Source organism: Castanea sativa, chromosome 12, assembly GCF_040712315.1.
Source record: "Castanea sativa cultivar Marrone di Chiusa Pesio chromosome 12, ASM4071231v1".
NCBI classification, from domain to species: Eukaryota; Viridiplantae; Streptophyta; class Magnoliopsida; order Fagales; family Fagaceae; genus Castanea; species Castanea sativa.
Window position 1 is genome coordinate 3,026,290 of NC_134024.1, and position 22,469 is coordinate 3,048,758.

Sequence of the window (22,469 nt, forward strand, 5' to 3'; positions counted from 1 at the left end):
CTTTTTAATAATTTAAAAAAAGATATGTATTTTAAATTTGTTAACTTGACATATTTTAGATTTAGAGGCTTGGTATGAATTTGATAGTGTTGGGGACATTGTTGCGACCAAGACCAAAATGCTAGAACAAGTCCAAAACTCCCGTCGGGTTCTTTAAAGTGCAATGAAATAGAAATATTCAAGCTCAAAATTCCAATATTTAATGAATATAGGCTAGTGGTGCACCACAATAATAAAATCAAAGTGCAAAACAACAAAGAGATATATAGAAAATGTGCATAAGACACTAGGTTTGAAACTGTTTTTCACATAGAGTAGGAAGTGACATTTGAGAGAGGTGGTGAGAAAGAGTAGAAGCGTAGATTGGATTTTTAACTTGGGGGGCTAAGCTATGTATTCACAGGTTAATTATAAGTCATTAGTCAGAAGTTATATATATATATATATCAAATTTATGCTCCACAGTGATTCTTCATATAATATAGTTGATCTATTATCATTTCCACATGGACCTTCTTAGCAATTTCCTTTTTCAAATCTTTGAAGAAAAATGTACCATATTTCCATTGCGACCCAATCTCTCTTTCTTGAAACAAATCAAATTCTCTTCCAAAAAAAAAAAAAAAATACTGACCATGATAAAGTTTAGAAAAATATATTACTTTGAGGGAAAAATTGGGGATATTGAGAAAAATATCAATTTTGTTAAAATAAATTATGATAATAGAAGAGAGAAATAAAGAAATGAAGTTTGAAGATTAAGAATGCGAAAACACAAAAAGAAACTCAACAGTTTTTGGATAATAATATAGGACTTTCAAATTTTGACACACACAAACACAATTAATGCACTTTTGTTTTCTTAGAAAAAATAAAAAATGAAGGGAACTTGACAGCTTTGGATTTATTAGCCTTTACCAAGTCTCTCTCTCTCTCTCTCTCTCTCTCTCTCTCTCTCTCTTTTTTTTTTTTTTTTTTTTTTCTGGGTGTGAAGTACACTTGAGAAATTGATATATTGAAATTGTAAAGCCGGTATGAGATTTCAAATGTAAAAACATTAAAAACTAATTGGAAGTAGGCGTGATAGTGAGAAAACAACGACAAAAAATTATTCAACAATGCTACATGAAACGGAAGATAATTATGAGAGACTTAAAATGACAGCCTGACTGTTTGTAATCATCAACATATATAATAAGGAATTTCTCTCTAAATAGCAAATGTAATCTTAAAATTCTATGGATTTCTATTTTGTTCTAAATTCTTTTTAAAGTCTGAGTTGTATGTATATATTAAAGTTATATTTTTTTTTGAAACATATTCTGAAGTTATGTTAAATATTCTATAATAACTTTTTTTTTTTTTGAGAAACAATATTCTATAATAACTTAAGTTTTGTAATAGCAAGTTTATAGGGGCAATAAGCTTAAAAAATAAAAAATAAAAAATCAATGGGACAATAGGTTTTGCTTCATGGTCGGCATAGATGCTCTAGTGGAAAACTTTTTATTTATTTAATGCTTTACTTTGACTCACTTCCACTTCCAGGGAAAATTATTATCTAATGGAGCAAGGTAAATTCTATGGGCTTTCGGTTCTCTTTTTTTTTTTGGTTGCCCTTGCATTGACCCAGTTTTTAGAAAGATTATCTAATGGGGCAACTGTTTTCAAACATGTGAGAGAGTGAGACACATGCATGTGTAATTGTGTATATTCTAATGAATCAAAATCTTCTGATGGTGATATCATATGTGATGAACTTAATTAGTGCAATATGCATTTACTCCCCATTAAGAAAATAGAAGAGAAGAAAGTTTAAGTTCGTGGTAACCAGTATAAAGTTTTGATTACACTTTATTTTGCTTTTATTAGACTTTTTTACTTGCTTTAGAGGAAACTTTTTTTTTTTGGGAGTGGAAATTTGATGATAATTACTCTACACTTTCTGCGTGGTACTGGTCGAAAAGAAGGAAAAGAGTAACTTCTTAGTGGCTAGCTATAAAGTCCTGTTTGTATTGCTTTTTGACCAACCATAAAGTTCTATTCATATTGTTTTCTTTTTATTTGTTAAGAATCAGTATTTGAGCTTGATGAGAGAGTGTAATTAAGTGTGTGTGTGTGTGTGTTTAACAGTTAGGTTATTTCTCAAAAAAGAAAAAAGAATCAGCATGCCATCATGATGAGTCACTCATAAATGCTTTAGTGGAATCTATAAACTTTATGATCAATAATGCACCCACTAATTAATTTAGTATAAGCAATGAGTAAAGTGGCTGAAGAAAAGGGTACAAGCACAGCTAATTATGCTCTTCAGATCATTGATAAGGACATAGCTGTAACTTTGTTTGCACTCGGTTTCTGTTGTGCTTTTTTCCCCCCTTTTTTGTTTAAATTCATTTCATTTGGGGTTTCTTAGTATGGCTGATTTTTGTTTTTTGGGTCTCTATTTGATAAAGTAGGAAACTTTGTTTTGTCAAAAGCGGAGAGTGCAACCAAAATATAGAAGTATACAGATAGGGTGGCTTAGAAATTAAGAAACTGAAAATGAAGAGATTAAAAAATAATGAGGAAAAAAAATGTAAGAGATAGGAGCAAGCAAAGTTTGTAATAAACAACAAGATCATTGATATCAGAGCCGCTTTGACATCAACTAAAGAATGTTAACCCTTTCAAAATATAGAACTATGCCTTTTTAACGTGAATAATGGGACCACTCTGCAATAATGTGATTGTTCTTTGAAAAACTGAACATGCCAATTAATGTAAGGGTGCCCAAAAAAATCTAGGCTGGTAATAGCAACTTAATCTATTCCATGCCTTCTCATTGAATTGTTTGTTGATTTTTCAATCTTTAGAACAAGACTTTTAAGATTATATTAGGTTTAATTCTCTGCAGAGTATGTGTATAACTATGTTGTTTGTCAATTTTGGATCTTTGTGAGTGATGTTGCCATTAATCTTGCCCTTTAATTTTGTAGAAAGGTACGAGACCTTTCTATTTGCTTTATGTGCAAAGCAATGTTTACCTGTGAGATTTGTGAACTAAATTTTTTTATTTAACTTGTTTATTAATTGCTAGTAATAAATTTATTTAGAGATCTTTTTTTAAAATTTAATTAATTATTTTTAATTATGTTGGGTTTAAAAAAATTTAGGGTGGTCACAAATATTTTTTAAGGATAAAAAAATAATAATATTTTTAAAATTTATATATAATAAATACTTTTTTTTTCAAGATAACCAACGATACCAAAAAGAAGGAAAATAAGTATTATTAGAGAAGCTGAAAAGGTAAAAAATTAATTAATTTTTTTAAATGACACAATATGATTTTAATATATTTTTTAATTATATATATAGTTCATCTTTAATGGCAAAACGATGTCGACTCTGTTGTGCCATTAAATTATAAAACAGTGTTGTTTAACGTAAAAGAGCCATTAAATTCAAAAACAAGAAGTGGGCTTTTCATGTTTTAAAGAAAGCAGAATCATAAACAACAACTAGGACTATTCTACTAATCAATTTAAGAATGGGCATTGGGTATTGCAGTATTGAAATCAAAGAGAGTGTCAACAAATCAATTGTTAAGACAAAGTAAGTAGGTGTGAAAGTGAGAAAATTATTCAACTATGTTAAACAAAATAGAAGATAATTATGAGAGACTAAAATGGCAGCCTCACCGTTTGTCGTCATCAACATATATAATATAGAATTTCTCTCTAACCAGCAAATTGAATCTTAAATTTCTATGGATTTCTATTTCTTTCTAAATTCTTTTTAATGTATGTTTTGTATGTGTGTGTGTATATATATATATTAAAGTTACAATTATATTTTGAAACATATTCTAAAGTTATGTTAAATTTTCTATAATAACTTTTTTTGTAGCATAACATTTTCTATAATAACTTAAGTTTTCTTATAGCAAGTTTTTAGGGGTTAATAGGCTTTAAAATAAAAAATAAAAAATAAAAAAAATCGTGGGACAATACATTTAGCTTCATGGTTATCCGCTTTAAAGTTTGTTAAGTTATAAATACCAGGCTTCGTCGTATCGTGGACGGCATAAATGCACTAGTGCAAAACTTTTTATTTAAATACCAGGCTCAGTGGAAAATTATCTCATGGAGTGAGGTAAATTGTATGGGCTTTCTTTCGGTGCTCTTTTTGATTATTTTGTTGACTTTGCATTGACCTATTTTTCAGTAAGATTATCTAATGGGGCAAAACTATTTTCAAACATGTGAGAGAGTGAGACACAAGATTAGATAAAGGAAATAAACGCAAGATTTTGATTCCTAACACATACCAATCCTCAAACCCCACCCCCCCCCCCCCCCCCCAAGCAAGTCCAAATCAAAAAATCTACTGACCCACTACACCCAACCCACAATTTCATAGGAATAAATAATAATATATCCTAATAAACCTTAGAACCACAATTTATATAATAAATACATTCAAATAAAATTAAAAAAAAAATTGAAGGAAGATAAATTAGAGAAGAGGGAAAACTTTGTTGTGGAGAAGCGTTGTTTCAAGAGGTTCTAGCGCTTTATAACCAATTACACACATTTATGTCTTTTATTTCCCTCCTTGAATAGAACTACTTATTTATTTTGTACTATTTGTTTATGTGCTTAGGCAATGCTCTAAAAAAATGAAAGACTAGTTATTCTTGAATGCATTTACTCTTAACTTTGTATTTTTTGTTTTTTTTTTTTGACTTCTTTATACGAGTCACATGGGATGAACCTAATTAGAGCTATATTCAAGTAATTTACTCCCCAATTAAGAAAAAGAGAAGAAATATTCAGTTTCAGGTACCTAGTAAAGTCTTGTTTACTTTTTATCATGCTTTTGTGATTTTTTTTTTTTTTTTTTAGATTAGCATCGTAGTGGAAATTTGATGACAATTGCTCCTACACATTCTGGGAAATTTTCTGGAAGTCCTGCTTTAATTGCTTTTTGAACAACTATAAAGTTATTTTTATTTAAATACTCAGTGGAATCTGGAAACTTTATGGCTAATACATCCACTAATCTATATCTATATATATTTAGAAGCTAAAGAGTAGTATTTATTGTTACTACGCTTCAGTTAAGCCACATTAGCAACCATGCTATTATCATTTTTTTCTCCCAATTTTTTATATGATTTTTTTAACATTTAAAGTGAATTAAAAACTCTATTATCTTACAATCAAAATATCATATTTATCTTACTTTTAACTATTCTTATTTATTATTAAAATTTCAATTTGATTTTAACTTTTCATATCCTCATTACTCTCTACTTTAATATCACTATTTTTCAAGAACCTTTATGGAGTGGTGATATTTGCACTTGAAGTTAGTATTCAAGAAATCACTATTGAAGGAGATTCATTGTCTGTGATCAAAGCCATAAACAATGGCAGAGTGAGCGAGGCACCATACGGAAATCTGATTGATGACATTATAGTGTTTGCCTCTAGTTTTTCCAAAGCTGAATTCAAGCATGTTAAAAGGTCATGTAATAGGGTAGCAGACGCCTTAGCTAAAAAAGCCAAATTTGGAGATGTTTTTCAGGCATGGATGGACGACTTGCCTCATGACAGTGCTCCCTTGGCTGTCTTTGATGTTCACTAAACGTTTTGTATTTTGGTTTTTCTGTTTTTCAATAAATGCCCAGACTTTGAGTCTGATTTCTCAAAAAAAAAAAAAAAAAAAATATCACTATTTTTCTATCCCTTTATCTTCCTTTATTTTTTACTCTTCTTATTCTTATCCTCATACTATAAATTTGTCATTCTCTCTCTCATCCATGCATAATTTTCTATTTTTCCACACAAAAAAGGTTCTCTCTCTCTCTCTCTCTCTCTCTATATATATATATATATATATATTTTTTTTTTTTCAGTTTTTGGTTTTTTTTTCTTACATTTTTATTTTAGGTTGATGAACTTTTGTATTCTTTAGAATTCTCCTTTGGGTTGATATGATATAGTTTTATGTTTTATGTTGTTATCTTTTTTATTCTCATTATTTGTTAAATGTTATTCGACTACATTATAAAAATAGTATATAAAAATATAATGTTATTTTATTAGATAGCATAACTAAAATAATTTGGTGTTTATTGCTATACATTTCATTTTAACTATTTTTTCTTCTCATCCTATTTTATTCAATATTTAAATTCAACAACATCCTCCATATCATTAAATTATTTATATTTTTTCTTATTTTTTTTAAATTAAACATATAATATTTTATTTAAATTCAATAAACAAAAATTGTTCTTATTTGTGTTGAATCCAATACATTGAAACATTGGACCTAAATCCAAACCCAATTTAACAAATAAAAAATGCAACACACAAACCTATTCAAACCGATGTTAGATATGCATCTTTGGTTCAATATGTCAAAGAATATGATAAGATGAAGCACTGGCACCCAATGACCCAAACCAATCAAACACCAAATCAGTTTTTATTGTTACAACAAATCGTTGGATAATATTAATTTTGTAAAGGCACTAAAAGAAAGTTTACAACAAATCAGCAATTTTAGCTACTATGAACTCTATAGTTTAAGATTTGATAAACCACAGGGACCAAGGTGAGTACCATGATATATATAGGATGCTAATAAAAGTGTCGAATTCATGAATTATTATAAATTTATAATTTGTTATTTTGTTTGTCTATCATTTATTGGAGGGATATTCCACCCTTCAGGCCCATGCAAGATATCATTGCAATGTAATGGGCCAAAGGTGAAATTTGAGGGCCCAAAAGTCATTGCAAAAAAAAAAAATGTGATAGAACTACTAATTGTATTAACAAAAAAAAATAATGTGATAGCAAACATAATTTGTGTTACATCAACAATAAGACCAAATGGACTGAATTAAAATGAATGGATTGAATAGGACCAAAGTGGACAGAATGGACGGAAAGGGACCAAATTGGACCGAGATGTAAATACTGGATTGAAGTGGACCGAATAGGAGAAATGAAAACTGAATAGGACCGAAGTGGACAGAGTGAACCAAATAGAACCAGAGCAGAAAAAATGGACAGAATTGGACCAAAGTGGACCAAATGGTCCTAATAAGACTGAAGTGGTTCAAAGTGAACAGAATGGACCGAATAGGACGAATGTGGATAGACTAGAGACATTGTGGACTGAGTGGACCGAATTACACTGAAGTAGACAAAATAGGACCAATGTGGACCGAATAGAGTCAACGTGAACCAAAAGGACCGAATTAGACGGAAGACTGAATAAGACCGAATGGGACGAATTGGACCGAATAGGACTTTAGTGGACAGAATGGACTAAGTAGGACCGAATGGACCAAATTGGACTGAAGATGATAGAATGGACCAAATAGAACCAATATGAACCGAATAAAACTTTTGAATAATTATCATTTTTATTGCATTTTTAGGTTTGTATTTCTAATTTCTAATGTCTATTTTAGTTTTTTTCTTAAACTCAAAACTAAATATTTTAGCCCAATTATAATAAATTTTATACTTTTCAACCCAAAAGTGAAGAAAAAAAATTGAGTTAAACTTGAAAAGAAAACCCACAAAAAGAATCAAGTTAAGACCCAATTAGTCTAAAAAATGGACCGAAGGGGGACTAAAATTGACCAAATGGGCCGAATTAGACCGAAGTAAATATAATTGAGCTGAATAGATATTTTTTAATTTTTAGAAAGAATAAATTATCTTCAAAAAATTTTAGAGAAAAAATTATACATTATATTACAATACAAAATAATTATTTATTCCCACGCATTGCGTTGGTTTGCGACAAGTTAATTTAATATAAATAGAGTGCAAAATAATTATGCACTTCAAGTCATTGAAAACAATGATAAGGATGTGTAACTGTGTTTGCACTCAGTTTCTGTTTTACTATTTTTTCTTTCTTATTTAGAGTAAGATTTTTATTTTTTTCGGTCTCTTTGTGATAAGTTGGAAAAATTTTATGACAAAAGGCAAAGGGGGCAATTAAACTATAGAAGTACACAGATAGGGTGACTTAGACATTTAGAAACTGAAAATGAAGAGAGTTAAAAATAATGTGGGGAAAAAAAGTGAAGGCTACTAGGAAGCAAAGTTCGTAATTGACATCAAGATTATTTATTGTGGAGCTGCTTTGACATCAACTGAAGAATCTTTACCCTTTCAAACCAATGACTATGCCTCTTTAAAATGAATAATGGGATCACACTGCTAATATTGTGATTGTTCTTTAAAAAACTGAACATGCCGATTAATGAAAGGGTGTCCAAAAAACCTAGGCTAGTAATTGCAACTTAATTTGTTCCATGCCTTTTCATGAATTGACTTCATTGGTTCCATTTCTTTTCATTGAATTGTTTGTTGATTTTTCAAATTTTAGAGAAAAATTTTTACATTTATATGTGGCAAAAAGTAAAAATGTCACCAAATAAGATTATATTGGGTTTAATTCTTTGCAAACTGCAGAGTATGTATATAACTGCATTGTTTGTCAATTTTTTATCATTATGAGTGATGTTGCCATTAATCTCTGCCCTTTTGTACAAAGTTCAGACCTTTCACTATGACAATGTATGCTGAAGAACTTCTCGAATGGAAAAAACCACTAAGGGACACCTTTGAGGCACAAACTCTATATAATCTCTACAAGCGTGCCGCTTGCCTTCCTACCGTAATTGTCCTAGAATCTTTGGAATCCTTAAATAGAGATTTCCTCCAATACTCCTTGCTTGCAAAAAACCAGAACCCCTGTTTACTCTAATGACACTCCTGAAAGTTTTGACTGTAGTGAACGCCACTGGATAAATGGCTCTGTGATTTCAGTCTCATTAACACTTACTCTAGAGTTGAAATATGAATGGGCTAATAATATGGGTATTTCAATGAAGCATAAGGCATTGGGTTCTCTGGGTAATTCAAAGAAGAAGAACCAATTAAAGAGAAGGGGAAATTTAAGGAAGCTAAAGGGAAAGCTCTCTCTGTTTCATTGAAAGAGCAAAAATGGGCAAGGCTCTCTTAATCTTTCTCAGCACCATAGTCAAAGATTACTGAAAATCCAAGCTCACTTCAACTCAAAGACCCCAAAGGCCTCACTCTTTTCTCATAACCATGGACCCAAGGAAGCTTCTCAAGAGCTAGAAAGAACTGAGGCTCAGCAACGAATTAAGATTATATTTGAGTCCTCACCAAAATCCATTAACAAAATGATTAGTATCAATAATATGTCAAAATTAAATATATATATTTTTTTAATCTTCATATGTATATATATCTGTTGAATTTACAATAGAAGACGATAGTATATGAGGATTGTGCACTAGTTCTTAAGGCAGACACTTTTAAGTATAAACCAACTAAAATCTAAATATCTCAAATTTACATCTTCGCAACTCAAATGGTTGGATTCTTCAATAAGATAAATCAAAATTGTTATTGCTTTGAGATTTCATAATCACAAAGAACACCTAATGCACATATACAACTATTATTTTAGTAACCTATCATCCCAAACAGTATTTCCCATTATGAAAGAAGTTGCCATGTTATCAACAATTAAGCATTGAAATCAACTGTGAAATGGATCACATCATATAAGTTGCAAAGGGACAATCAAGTGAAAATTTGATTCAATAGCATGACTTTTAAAATAAGGCTTTTGTTCACAAGTGTCTTAGACAATCGTTAAAGAGGCTTCAAAGTTCAAACGGACTCTAACTACTTCAAGAAATAGTAAAAATTCATAAAAATATGAACTTTTAAGTTAAGAGTGCTTTGACTCCCTAAAAAGAAGTGACTTGATTGTGTTATAAAATTTTAACCTAACAGGTGTGAGTGCCTAACAAGACCTATAAAATAATAGTAAGAAGTATTATCAAATCAAACTGTTAACCAATTAAACTCTTTTTAGAAAGCTTATTCCTAGTTGAGTTAGTATAATGTAATAGAATGTTTTACAAAAAGTTTACTCAGGCCACGAGTTCGCTGTAAAGACGAAAAATCTCGGGTGAAGCTCAAAGTCACAAATCAATCTGTAGCTGAGATTGACCCTCAGCTCGGCTATAGCTTTCACCGTAACTACTAGGCCTCTATTTTCTATTTTGTGGGCATTTAATTAATTTTTGGATTACATTTTTTTTATTCACCAAAACAAAAAAGAGAAAAGAGAGAGAGAGAGAGAGAGAGAGAGAGAGAGAGAGAGAGAGAATTCTTGCCTGCTTACTTGTTGGTTGTCTAAAGTTCAGGTCTTTGTCATTAGTGGTGAACCCTTTTAGTAGCATTGGCAGTTGGGAAAATAAATGGTTGTTCATGATTGTTTCAAATAATTTTGAATTATGCGTTACATCATAGATTGTAAATGTTAAATGATGATTTGGGAATAATGTGAGCTCTGTACAGATTTCCAAGTTTAAGAAGTCCTATATTCTGCCAGTGGCTGATGTGTTGCAACTCTTTAATATTACTCTGGGTTAGGGAACTTAAAACCTTAATATTAGTACACTAAACCAAAACTGAAAAGATTTTATTTATTTATTTTTTTTAAAGAAGGAAACAAAAAAAGAAATGTCATGCTGTTTCATACACTTTCTTTCATGCATAGCAATTTAGAAATTCAATAGGGGATACTCCTTTCTGTGGTTAACAAGAAAATATGCTTGCAGAAGCTTTCTTCTAGATTCTTTTGAATTGAAACACTTTGTGATCAACAATCATCACCCTATCCAAGCCAAGTTCTAATGGAAATTACTTTAATGAGTTATAAGAGATGAATGATGCAAGGCAAAACAGCTAGACTTCTAGCAGCTACTCAGCTGCACATGGCAGAACTGCAACACCTTCAAAATTTTCCTGCCAGCACATGATTTAGGCAAAACCACTCCATCTGCACCTTCTTTGCCAGTGTCGCTTAACTGTCAGCAACACCAGCTATCCCTCCACAACTGGACACACTCGCCTCAGTACTCTCCTACAGTTACTCTGATCCAAATGTGCATGATAGGCTTGAGCATACCTGGAAAACAAAGCTTTACTGAGCATTAACAATTCATAAGCCAGCCTGTTTTGCACCTCAAACATCACTTTGTTGAGGTTGTACCACAAGGCCAACAGATTTATGATATGGCAACAACTGCTTCAAAGAGCAAGGATAAATGCACAAAGTTCTAAGGGTCTAATCTGACCAAAACCATACAGCCCAAGAAAGACTACACTTCAGGAATAAATGATCCAAGTTTCCTCTTCCTCATAGCATAAGATATAGTTTCACTCACCATGTTTAGGAGTTGTATGAGGCCATATCAGCTTATCAGTAAACCGATATAATTAAACTGAACAATCCTGCATAAAAGGAGTTTTTAGCCATCTATATTACAAATTAACAGAACACTTACAGGTGGCAGAGCCCATTTCCATCAAAACTTGACATCAGACACACATATATGATGTAACCTATTAAACTCCTAAATGTCTAGGAAAAAAAAAACAAAACAAAACAAAAGAAAGACAGAAAGAATAATATAACTATGAAAAAGAAGAGGAAACAGATATGTCTGTTCTAAATAAGATTCAAATATTATTGAGGACTCACCAATGCTTCTGCACAAGCATCACATGGAAGAATGAGGTTTATGGTGATTTCCTAACTTAAAAAATAAAAGCAGGACATGACCAAGGCCATTTAGTAATACTACCCATTCACTATGATATATTAATGTTTGCAAAAAGATACTTCTTTCATGGTAAATCACTGATATGACAAATCAAGTCTAACAATCAAGTAATATGTAGCCATTCACAACAATTTTTTTTTTTTTTTGGTGACTGATAAAATGGAAGTATATGATTTTAGCTTTTTAGAATGGCTGTATGCGAGATTCTTATTTTGTTGGACAGATCAAACCATACCAAAAAAAAAGCCTTTTAAAAGTTTCAAATAAGTAAAACCCCTTTGCATACTTTAACATAAAGCAAACCATAATATATGGAAAGGACAAGAGGGAAATATATACAAATTAGAATTCAAGTTTATTCATTTTGAACTACCTGTCTATCTCTCATGACTTTACTAATGAGCTTGTGTTTATGGACTTCTAAATAAGGACAACCCAGAAAAAAAAAGATAGAGATAGAACAATAAATCAATATACCTTTGGCAGTGAGAGCTTCCAGTGTCGATGTTTACTTGCTTTCCAGCACATGATTTCTACTTCTATTTAAAACACCAACAAAAAGCTTTGTCTTGCCATTCTTTTTTCGCACATTGAAACCAAAGCAGCACAAGAAATAAAGAGTACAAGATTCAGAGTTTGCCGCCTGTTATCCAAGCTATTGTTCATAAAGAACTTAGGGGCAATGGTTACTAGGGATCAAGGCTCTGCCAGGACATATGTCCACCTGTCAAACCCAAACATTTGTAAGTTGTTGAATGCCCTTCACCACAACCTCTCTATTGGCCAACTTTGCCACCTATTTCTTAATTATAAGAATACAAACAAAGAGAAATCTCAAAGCCTGAAGATGCTATACAGGAAGAGTTGGACAAACTAGAAGAAGTGCCAGTAAGATTAATAAAGGACCTGCCAGCTTGGTTTCTACAATTCCTAGTATGCAATAGCCACTATCCTTTTCAACCAAATAAACCCCAGATTTGGAATGAGACCTTATGAGCTTGGCAGAAACACAAAGAGGAATTTGTAAAATTCCCTCAGAATCATTTTGGCTATAGGGTTTTCAAACTAATTCAGAATTCCACCTGAAAGTATCTTTGACTTGCACATATGCCACAACATGTAAAGAGCCTAAGCAATTTCATTTGACATCACTTTTCCTTTGGTGAAAACCAATAAAATAGGAACCCTACACACACACACACACACACACACACACACACACACACACTTACTTTGATGTCTATAAAGGTGTATTATCAATTCACTATGAAATGTATTTCATCAGGTTAAAATGACAAAGCAACAATTGCATCAATAGCAATAACAAGTAGAGCAGGTTTTATAAATCTAATCAGCTCTCCAATTTTCAACCTTGTATACACAGTTGTTTGCCTGCATGAGTCTAATTACTAAAAAGACAAATGAAATGAACACGGATGGTTTTCCTTGGTTATGATTTGAAATAAGTCTGTAAACTTTCAAGAATATCAAGGGCCCAAAGCACAAAAGTCATTTGGTAATAATTTCCATAATTAACGAACAATGTTATGTATAAGATGAGTTTAAACTTTTAATATTACAAATCAATGGGGCAATGCAAGTGATAGGTTGATACTAGCCTTTCCATTCAAAATTGACATTACAAATATTTTATTAAACTCCTGGATGTCTGAAAAAAAAAAAAATATATATATATATATATATATATATATATATATATATATATATATATATATACACCAAGGGGAAACAAAATAAAGAAAGGAACGAAAAATCTAATTTATAAAAATATATGTCACTTTTAAATGAGATTCAAATATTATTAAGATCTGACCCGTGCCTTTGCACAAGCATTACATGGGATGATGAGGTGTACAATGTTTTCCTAACATTGCAAAACAATGGAAGCACATGGCTAAGGCCACTTTGTAATACATCGTGTTCAATACTAACTATTATTCACAGAATTTGTTGATTTCCATTAGTGACATTACTACCTTTTTTAACTGTTTTTTCAATTGCAATTATTAATTCATGGTGCATGCCTCTTACATCTTCATCTAATTGTTGATTACAATTAGTGACATTATTAACTTTTCGAACTTTTTCCTCAATCACAATCATAAATTCATCGAATTCTACTTTATTCATTTTGAAGAACCTGCCATGGAAACAAAATGAGGTTGTGCTTGTGGATTCCTAAAATGAGGACAAGGAGGGCAGTGAGAAGGGTGGGGAGAGATTTAAAGTTTTCATACTTTGCAGAAGGAAGACAGTGACTTATAGGAAAAAAAGTTGATTAACCTTCAAGGTCACTTTCACTTAGCTCTTCAGTCTTCACTACAGTCTTTGTACTCACTTGACTCCTCACAGTCAGAGTTACGGTGGGCCATAATTTCTAGGAGTCTTGCAATCCTTTTTGGGTGAGGTTTGTCATTAGAGCTTCCAGCCTCATCATAGTCTTCACGGGTTCTCTTCGCTTCGTAACCTTCCGCTGCTTCTGTCAGACATGGTTCGGTTAAGATGTTCAATGTCCTTCGCAACCCACATTTTTTCATCGAGTCCACTTGTTTGATAATTGTCATGTTCAGCTTTGCTTAAATAATTTCTTTCTACTGACACGACTCGTAAAATTGTATATCAAAATTACGACTTTGGCCTTTGGGTCTGGTTGATTATTATCTTTTTTAAATTAAAAAAAAAAAGACTTGGTATGAATTTGATGGTTTTATTTATTTTAATATTTTGATAGTTTTTTAATATAATTCAAATATTAGGCTAAATTGTAAATTTTTTCAATAATGAATGTAAATGATTTAATGATATTTTTTTTATTAGACCTTACCAAACGGGTCAAATCTGACCCTTACAGGTGGGGTTGAGTTGATTTTTAGAGCTATTTTGGGTTATGTTAGCTTGGGTGAGAAATTTTTGGACTTGATGAGGTCAATATAGAATAAAAGGCTTCTCAAACCTAAGCCAATCATGTACACACTTTATTTTTAGTTTGGTCATATCATTTTACTAAAAGCAATCATTTTATATTTTATAGTCTAAACTTTTTTATAGGCTATAAAGTTTAAAGACCAACTATGTAGTAGGTAAAAATTAGAGCTTTTCTCTATTATTTTATGATAAATTGGATATTATTTTTAAAAAATAGGCGTGTATTACATTTCTTATAACTTCATAACAGCATCATTTTTTTTTAAATCACATTTTATGTGATTGTAATTTGAAGGGTTTATCGGTCATTTTTTATTAAATATATATTAATAACAGCATCATTTTAAGTTTTACTAAAATAATTTTAAAATAAATTAATCAAGAAATTTATATATATATATATATGTAAGCCCAACTTGAATAAAAAAATAACAAATAAATAAATAATTTATTGTGGACCTATATATATTATTACAGAGAACCAAATCAAAACCGACCGATATATATCATCATAAGTAAAATGCTTTAGAGAAATGTATGCTGCCTCAGTGGTAAGCACGTGTATTTGTTATGGTCCTGTCTCAGGTTCTAACCTTCGAAATAGGCTTTTTCCATTTTTTAAATTTCTATTATCAAAACGACGTCGTTTTGAATTTCTATAAAATTAAAATTTCTATTATCAATCCCTCCCTCTTTCCAAGTGAAGTGTACGACATAGAATGGGACTTGATCATGGTGGATGCACCTACAGGGTACCATGATAATGCCCCAGGAAGAATGAATGCTATATACACATGCAGCTGGATTGATGGCTAGGAATAGAGAGGAGGGTGAGACTGATGTGTTTGTGCATGATGTTGATAGAGTTGTGGAGGACAAGTTCTCTAAGGCTTTTCTCTGTGAAGGGTATTTGACAGAACAAGAAGGGAGAATAAGGCACTTCACTATCCCAAGTCACAGGGCTCGCCTTGGTAGGCCCTTTTGTCCATAGAGGTTTCATTCTGTCTTCTTTTTTTTTTTTTTGCCTGTATTTTTTTTACCACAATTCTTGTTTTGTCATAGATTTATTATTTACTTGAGAGAACTGGAGCTGGGACTTTCCTTTCATATATATTTTTTCAGTTGTTACAAATTTTTTATTGGATGAATTATACTACTGAGAATTACTAAATAAACATAATGTGGGGTGACCATCTTTGGTCCTTGATGCTACCAATTTGGGCAGAAAAATTTTACTATCCAACTAATTGCATTGCTGGGAAATGGGAATTGTGTCTGTGTGTTCAATGTAGTAGTTATAACTACTTCATTTTCTTATCAATAAATGTAGTAGGTATAACTTATCTATAGGGGTTAATAGATCCACCACGGTTCTATGCACATGAAACTTCAAAAGATGGCAACTGATAGTGGGGTCCTTATTAAATTCAAAAGTTGCTATATGAAAAACCATAAGGCATTCCCAATTAAAACGGTTCTACCAATGGATAAATTGACATTTTTATGTACATATACCTTTGTTTGGATGGGGAATTGATGAGAAAATAGAATAGGAGTACAAAAGAGTGATCAGAATAAACTCTCCCTGCCTTTAAAATAGAAATACAATGTATTGTACTATAAAAACAACAGTGAGTTTTTATTTTTTAAATTCAATTGTTACTAAAAAGTGGTGTATGGGGATTTCAAATTCCGGTTCTCCTAAATAAGATTAGATAATGCAATTGAGTTGCAAAGTTCTTAACAAAACAATATTGTCTTATTATGTTAAAATAAAAAGAGAAAAAAAACTAAACAGTAGGACTAAAGAAAAGTAGTCTATCATATTGAGAAATATATAGGCAACAAATGTCAATAAATCTTAGAGCAAAATACCTTTTAAACCCTGTACTTTAGAGGTGGTTCAAATTAAACCCTAAAAATAGGAAATTATAACAAACTAAACCTTAAAGTTTGGTTAGTTTTATTAGAGACCCAAGCTTATTGTAGGTCCATATAATTATAGAACTAGCAAACTAGCTTTTGGATTGGTATAGGGTGAACCAATGATTCTCTACTATATAAACTCTATATTGAATTCATTATAACACCAACAAGTGATATAGTAAAAATGTAGCTCTCAAGGGTTTTAAAATATATTTATCTGGAATCTTTACAATATAAATTCAAATATTTTTTACATTGGTTTATTAATATATTCTTTCCCATTTTGTTTTTTTACATAAAAAATACTTTTTATGGGAATATTATCGTGGAAATAAAGAAAAAAAGTTATTAAATTCTAAAACTGAAAGTTTTCAGTCTTTATTTTCAAAAAAAAAAAAATCAAAGCTACCGGTCTTAATTTAATCTCAAAAGGAAATTAGTACTGACTTTTCAAATGATAAAGGACTAGTTAGAAAAATTATAAAATTGTGTTATTAAGCTTTTAAAGTGGGACATTTCATAATAGAATATGAGTAAGTAAACAAAATAGATAAGAATGGAATAATCATTTGTAACAATTATTTTTAAGATCCTATATTAAAAAAACAATTATTCTTCTGATGATCGCAAATCATGGATTCCTTTTCTAATCATCAACAGCTTGGCAAATAACATCACCAACAACAGCATAGAAAAAGGCAAAAAAGTGACACACAGTTGAACAATTATCAAATCAAATTAACAACCACCATAGTTTGTCGTCCAACATTGTATAGTGAAAATTTTTTACCATTCTATCATCATTGTGGTAAAAAAAATCACAAAGGAGACAAGGATTGAGAAAAATCAAGTCTTCATGGTCCTTTTCTTGGGATAAGAACTCAGCAATTCCATTTGTAATGCACCCCATGTACATGAAACTTTCAAGAAATTTGCCTGAATCAACGTGTACAACTCCTTCGTTGTTCATAGATCATATTAAATTTTACAAATTTTACCATTCTATGATCACAAAATAAGCTAAGTTTCAGTGGGCCAAAACCAATGTTCACAGATGGCTATAAAAAGCCCAATAGCAAAAAGTCTAGAAAGGAGGAAAGATAAATGGGTCAAAGAAAAACGGAACGGTTTGAACCAAATTCACAGCCGTGAGAGACAAGATAGGATGCACATCAACACGTGTATGGTATAGATAAGGCCATATGCCAAAGTTAGTCCTCTTGTCTAAAAGATACCAAGAGAAGTTCATAATAATATGTACGGAGTGTTACTCCCCTTTAAGCCCATTTGTTCGTAAAAATCCATTATAATGATGCCACGTGTATGACCTTACACAAATCTGATCCACGGGCTCATTCCAAGCAAGCTCTGATGCCCATCTAAAGCCCAATACCAAGAGATAAAAACGTTTACGATGTGAGCAGCGAAGGTGAGGTCCCATTACCTTCAACGAATACGTTTCCTGGGCAGGTGAAACGCAGAGTTCACAGCATCACTTGGGGTGTACCACTACCGGGCAATCCCTCTAATGGCAGAACAAGTTCCAATGCTACTCTCACCGTTTCCCATTCACAACTAAACATACACTTAAAAGTGATATCATTGGACCTTCATTCCATTACCTTGGAAATGTCTCTGCCGAACAATCCCTTTAACTGCAGAACAAGTTGCAATGCCACTCTCACTGTTTTCCATTCACAACTAAACATACACTTAAAAGTGATATCATTGGACCTTCATTCCATTACATAGGTAATGTCTTTACCGAACAACCCCTCTAGCGGCAAAACAAGTTCCAATGCCACTGTCACTGCATCTCACTCAAAACTAAACTCCCACTTAAAGAAAACAACACTGGACCTCTCATTCCATTCACCAAGAAAATAATTATCGCCTTTCCACTAACCTCAGCTATAAATAGGAGAAGAAAATTTCGGTTAGGGGGTTGGATTTTTGAGAGAAAAATACTAAGAAAAGAGGGAGATCACTTTGGAGGAAAAATGGAGAGTAATTATGGGAAAATAGACATTTGGGTTGCCGTGCATAGGACTACCCATTGTAGGAAATCCAAAAGCCCACTACATAAATAAATTGTGATGCCCAGATATAGTTTTAGCCCAATAGCTACATTTTGGGTACGCACATAATGCATGTAAACTCAAATATGGGTACACTTCTAATCAACATGGAACTCCAAGAATTGGACACACACACCACAGGAGCTAACATGTGAAATGAAAATAATCGGATCTCCATTCTCTATTTTGCACCATCAATTTTGAGTTGTACAAGCAATTTCCGCTGAACATTTACTAATTGAAAAATCGTTTGGTTTAAATAAACATTTACAATTACAATAATTTTGAAAAGATACATTCTCATGTTTTATTGCAAATAGCTCAAGATACTAAAGTGCATCTAGACTCACCCAAAACCAATTTGGTGAGTGGATGTAAGCAATCATTATTAACTTACATTTTTTTGGGGAACTTCATAGTTTTAAAAATCGAACCGAGAGTCAAACAGTTTTTTTTCAAAATTCCCAGTTCAACCTAGCTTTTAACTGATTTTCACCGGATCGGACTGGCTCTCGATTCCCGGTTAAATCGATCAGACCAGCTGGCCTGGTCTGGTTTTTAAAACAATGGGGAACTTATAGATTAGTATTTTTTTTAGGAACTTATAGATTTATAAACTAAAAGAAGGTATACTTATAGTTACATATGCATGCATTAAAGTTCCAAAACATCATATTTATGAAAAACAATAAGTCCAAATGTACAAAAAAAATTTGCAATAGTCAAAGTACCTGGTTATTATAAGTAAATAAAAATTGGGCCCAAATCAATAAAAACCTGACAAGTCTACTATTTTGAAAATTGTTGTATCTGTAACATTTTTTTTTTGTTGTTGAGGAAATTGTATCTGTAACATTAAATCATTAATCTTCATGAATTAGATGCTGCTAACCAAACATCAAGTTTATGTCTATAACTATTCCCTCCTATTTAAAGGTTACACTAAACAGGAACGGGCTTTAACCTAACATAGAATGCAAGCAACAATAACCCACATAGGCACATAGCCAAACACAAACCTTATCACCTATACAAACAACACTACACCTCCCTCTCTCTCTCTCTCTCTCTCTCTCTCTCTCTCTGTGTAAACTCCGACTGAATAAAAATGGCAATTGGGAAGAAGAAGTTGATGTCATCGGCGCCATGGAGGGGCGAAGAGGAAGCCGCCGAAGAGTTCCAAGACGCGAAGCTCAAAGTCACAAAGCAGCAGCCTGGAGCCGAGTCAGTGATGCACGTGCCTCGCAAGAAGAAAGACAAGTCCAAACGCCACGACCATGACGATTACGATGATGATTCCCTCGTCGAGATTGACCCCCAGCTTCGCTACAGCTTTCAACGTAACTACCAGGTCTCTATTTTCTTGATTTTCGTTTTTGTTTCCTGGATTTTTGCTAACCCAGTTGAGAGAATTCTTAATTTCTTGCTTTAAATTGTGTTTCTTTGGTTACCCAGTTGAGAAAATTCTGGATTACTTGGTATATTTGTGTATCTTTGGTTACCCAATTCTTAGTTTCCTAGTTACTTGCTATTGGTTGTTTAAAGTTCATGTCTTTGTCATTAGTAGTGTACCCTTTTGCAGTGTTGGGGATTCCTGGTTGTTCTCAATTGTGTTTAAATAGATTTGAGTTATGTGTTATATGAGAGATTGTTAATTTGTTTTAGGATAAATTGGGAATGTGAGCTCCTATTAGTTGGCCAATGTGTTGCAATTCTATGATATCTGTGGGTTAAACTACTCAAAGCCTCAGTATTACTATAATAAACCAAATTAGAAATACAACTGGGGATAACCCATTGTAGTAGTGGTTGATAACTTCTACCCAGCAGGGAAAACTGAAAGCAGAAGGAAAGAAAGAAGAAATTTATTCTTGCAGTGGATGAGAACTTTTACCCAATATAGAGTTTCAAGTTGATAGACCATGGCAGGTCATTATGTTTCAAACAATTAGAGTAATAGTTAAATGATTAAGCTCACTATTATCTAATAGTTTAAGCTTTTGGGACATCTGATAGTTTATTATAGTATCAAATTACGTGGTCTTGAGCTAACCCTATCTTTGTTCTACTGTCTCAATTAAAAAAAGTTCAAAATCAAATCTGCTGGGCTCTACTTATTAAAGGGGAGTATTGACCCACTTGTGAGAGAAAGTGTTGTAATAATGGTTAGATGATTAAATCTACTATTTATTAATCGTTTAAGCTTTTGTTATAAGTGGTAAGGCAACTAACCTGAGGTTGAAGCTTCTTATTATTGAGGCTTCATATAGTTGATTCTTAATATGGTTGAAGCCTCAGTTTTGTGAAGTGAGGTTACATATTTGTGCCTTCTATGATGTAGATCACTGAAATTGATTGAGGGTTTTTTTGTGTGTGTGTGTGTGTGTGAATGCCATCAATATCCACATTGTTATTATGGGCAAGGGCATGTCTGTAGGATGTATATCAATTAATTGATATAGTCTTTATTGTCATGTTCTGTTTTGCTGTCAATTGACGCTTTTATAGCCTATCCATCACTCACTGCTCGAAATTATACAGTTTACATCTATGTTTGTTTTGCTCTCAATAATATCCTTACTCCTCTTTTCTTCTTCCATGGTATAATTTTGTATCTAAATCCGTTCATAATTGAGTTTGTGATATGATACTTCTTTTGAGTTTTGTGTATGAAGTTTCTTTAATGAGCATTCAGCATTGACACCATTGTGAAACCTCTTCTGCCTGCCATGGCCTACAATGTTTCCCGCAACTTGAACTTCTTCACGCGCATTTTCACATAGTTCTTTGGTGATTTTTGGTTTCTTTGTGCCATTTATGGGTAGCAAAGAAGATGGGATATATTACAAATTGTATAGAACAAGATAACAATGTCACTCTTAACTACTTTTGAGAGTTTTTTTCCTAGTCTTCCTTTGCAGCTTCTGTTTTTGCTCCCCCCGACTCTTTTTTCTCTCTTTTATTTCTATTTTTCTAGTAATCTGTTTCTTTCACTGAACCTAGAGTTGTGCAATTTCTTCAGCATAATGAGTATATGCTTGTTGAAGGTCTGAACCTTTTTTCAATGCATTTGGGGCTATCAAGTCTATAACTTCACTGAAAGTTACAATGGGATTGACTCCTACATCTTTTAGAAGGACTAAGAAATATAAATTCAGGGAATACAACTAATTTAGAAAGATTTTCAATGTCCAATCAAGTGATTTAAATTGCAAAACTTTTAAACTCAGAATTGGTAGACATTTCTCTTGATTCTATATTTTGGTTTGATCTTTTCAAACAATAGCTAACTTTGTCTCATGCTTATTATAATTTTTTTTTTTAAATGCTAATCTTGGTCTCATGATTGCACTCAAGTTCTTTGAAAGTCAAAAAAAAAAAAAAAAAAAGTTGTGTCGTGCGATCAAACCTTTGACATGTTTCCCTTCCATTACAGGATAGCTGATTTTTGATGTGTAATGTAGTTTTTGTGATTTGTTGTATTGCAGATCCAGAAGGTATAGCAAATGCCCAAAAATCGTTAGGGATAGGACAAGAAGAGAAAGCTCGCCGCGTTCGTTGAAAAAGAGATTTAAAAAAAAGGAAATGGAAGGAGGGCAGGGGGGGTATTTAGAAGGCAGTTGAAGACTTATTACTAATTTTAGATGTAACTGTTTCAAATTATTTTTAATATTTAAAAGATTTCTTTTTTGGAGAATTTATAATATCTGAAGATTGAAAATGTATTCTAAAACTTCAGTGGGAACCCTTCCATCAAATTTTTTGACTTTGCAAATGGACTTGCATCATGAGCTATATGAGAGTTTCAATAAGTTCACTGGTGA

General features: G+C 32.1%; 1 protein-coding gene and 1 long non-coding RNA gene across 3 annotated transcripts in view; one reads left to right on the forward strand and one right to left on the reverse strand.

Annotated features, from left to right (window-relative positions):
* Nucleotides 1–10,666: 10,666 nt before the first annotated feature.
* Nucleotides 10,667–12,764, reverse strand: LOC142618483 (uncharacterized). Its single transcript, XR_012841298.1, has 3 exons — nucleotides 12,173–12,764; nucleotides 11,297–11,363; nucleotides 10,667–11,037 (listed from the first exon to the last, which is right to left on the reverse strand). It is a non-coding gene; the product is annotated as an uncharacterized LOC142618483 (long non-coding RNA).
* Nucleotides 12,765–19,590: 6,826 nt separating this feature from the next.
* The window catches only part of LOC142619540 (uncharacterized), a 47,318-nt gene continuing 44,439 nt past the window's right edge, over nucleotides 19,591–22,469 (forward strand). The window contains exon 1 of one of the 2 annotated variants that reach the window (XM_075792669.1): nucleotides 19,591–19,996. In XM_075792669.1, coding sequence (XP_075648784.1) covers nucleotides 19,754–19,996 — 243 coding nt within the window. In that variant the 5' untranslated portion in view covers nucleotides 19,591–19,753. The remainder of the gene's footprint in view (nucleotides 19,997–22,469) is intronic. The other variant, XM_075792670.1, reaches the window with a different exon arrangement.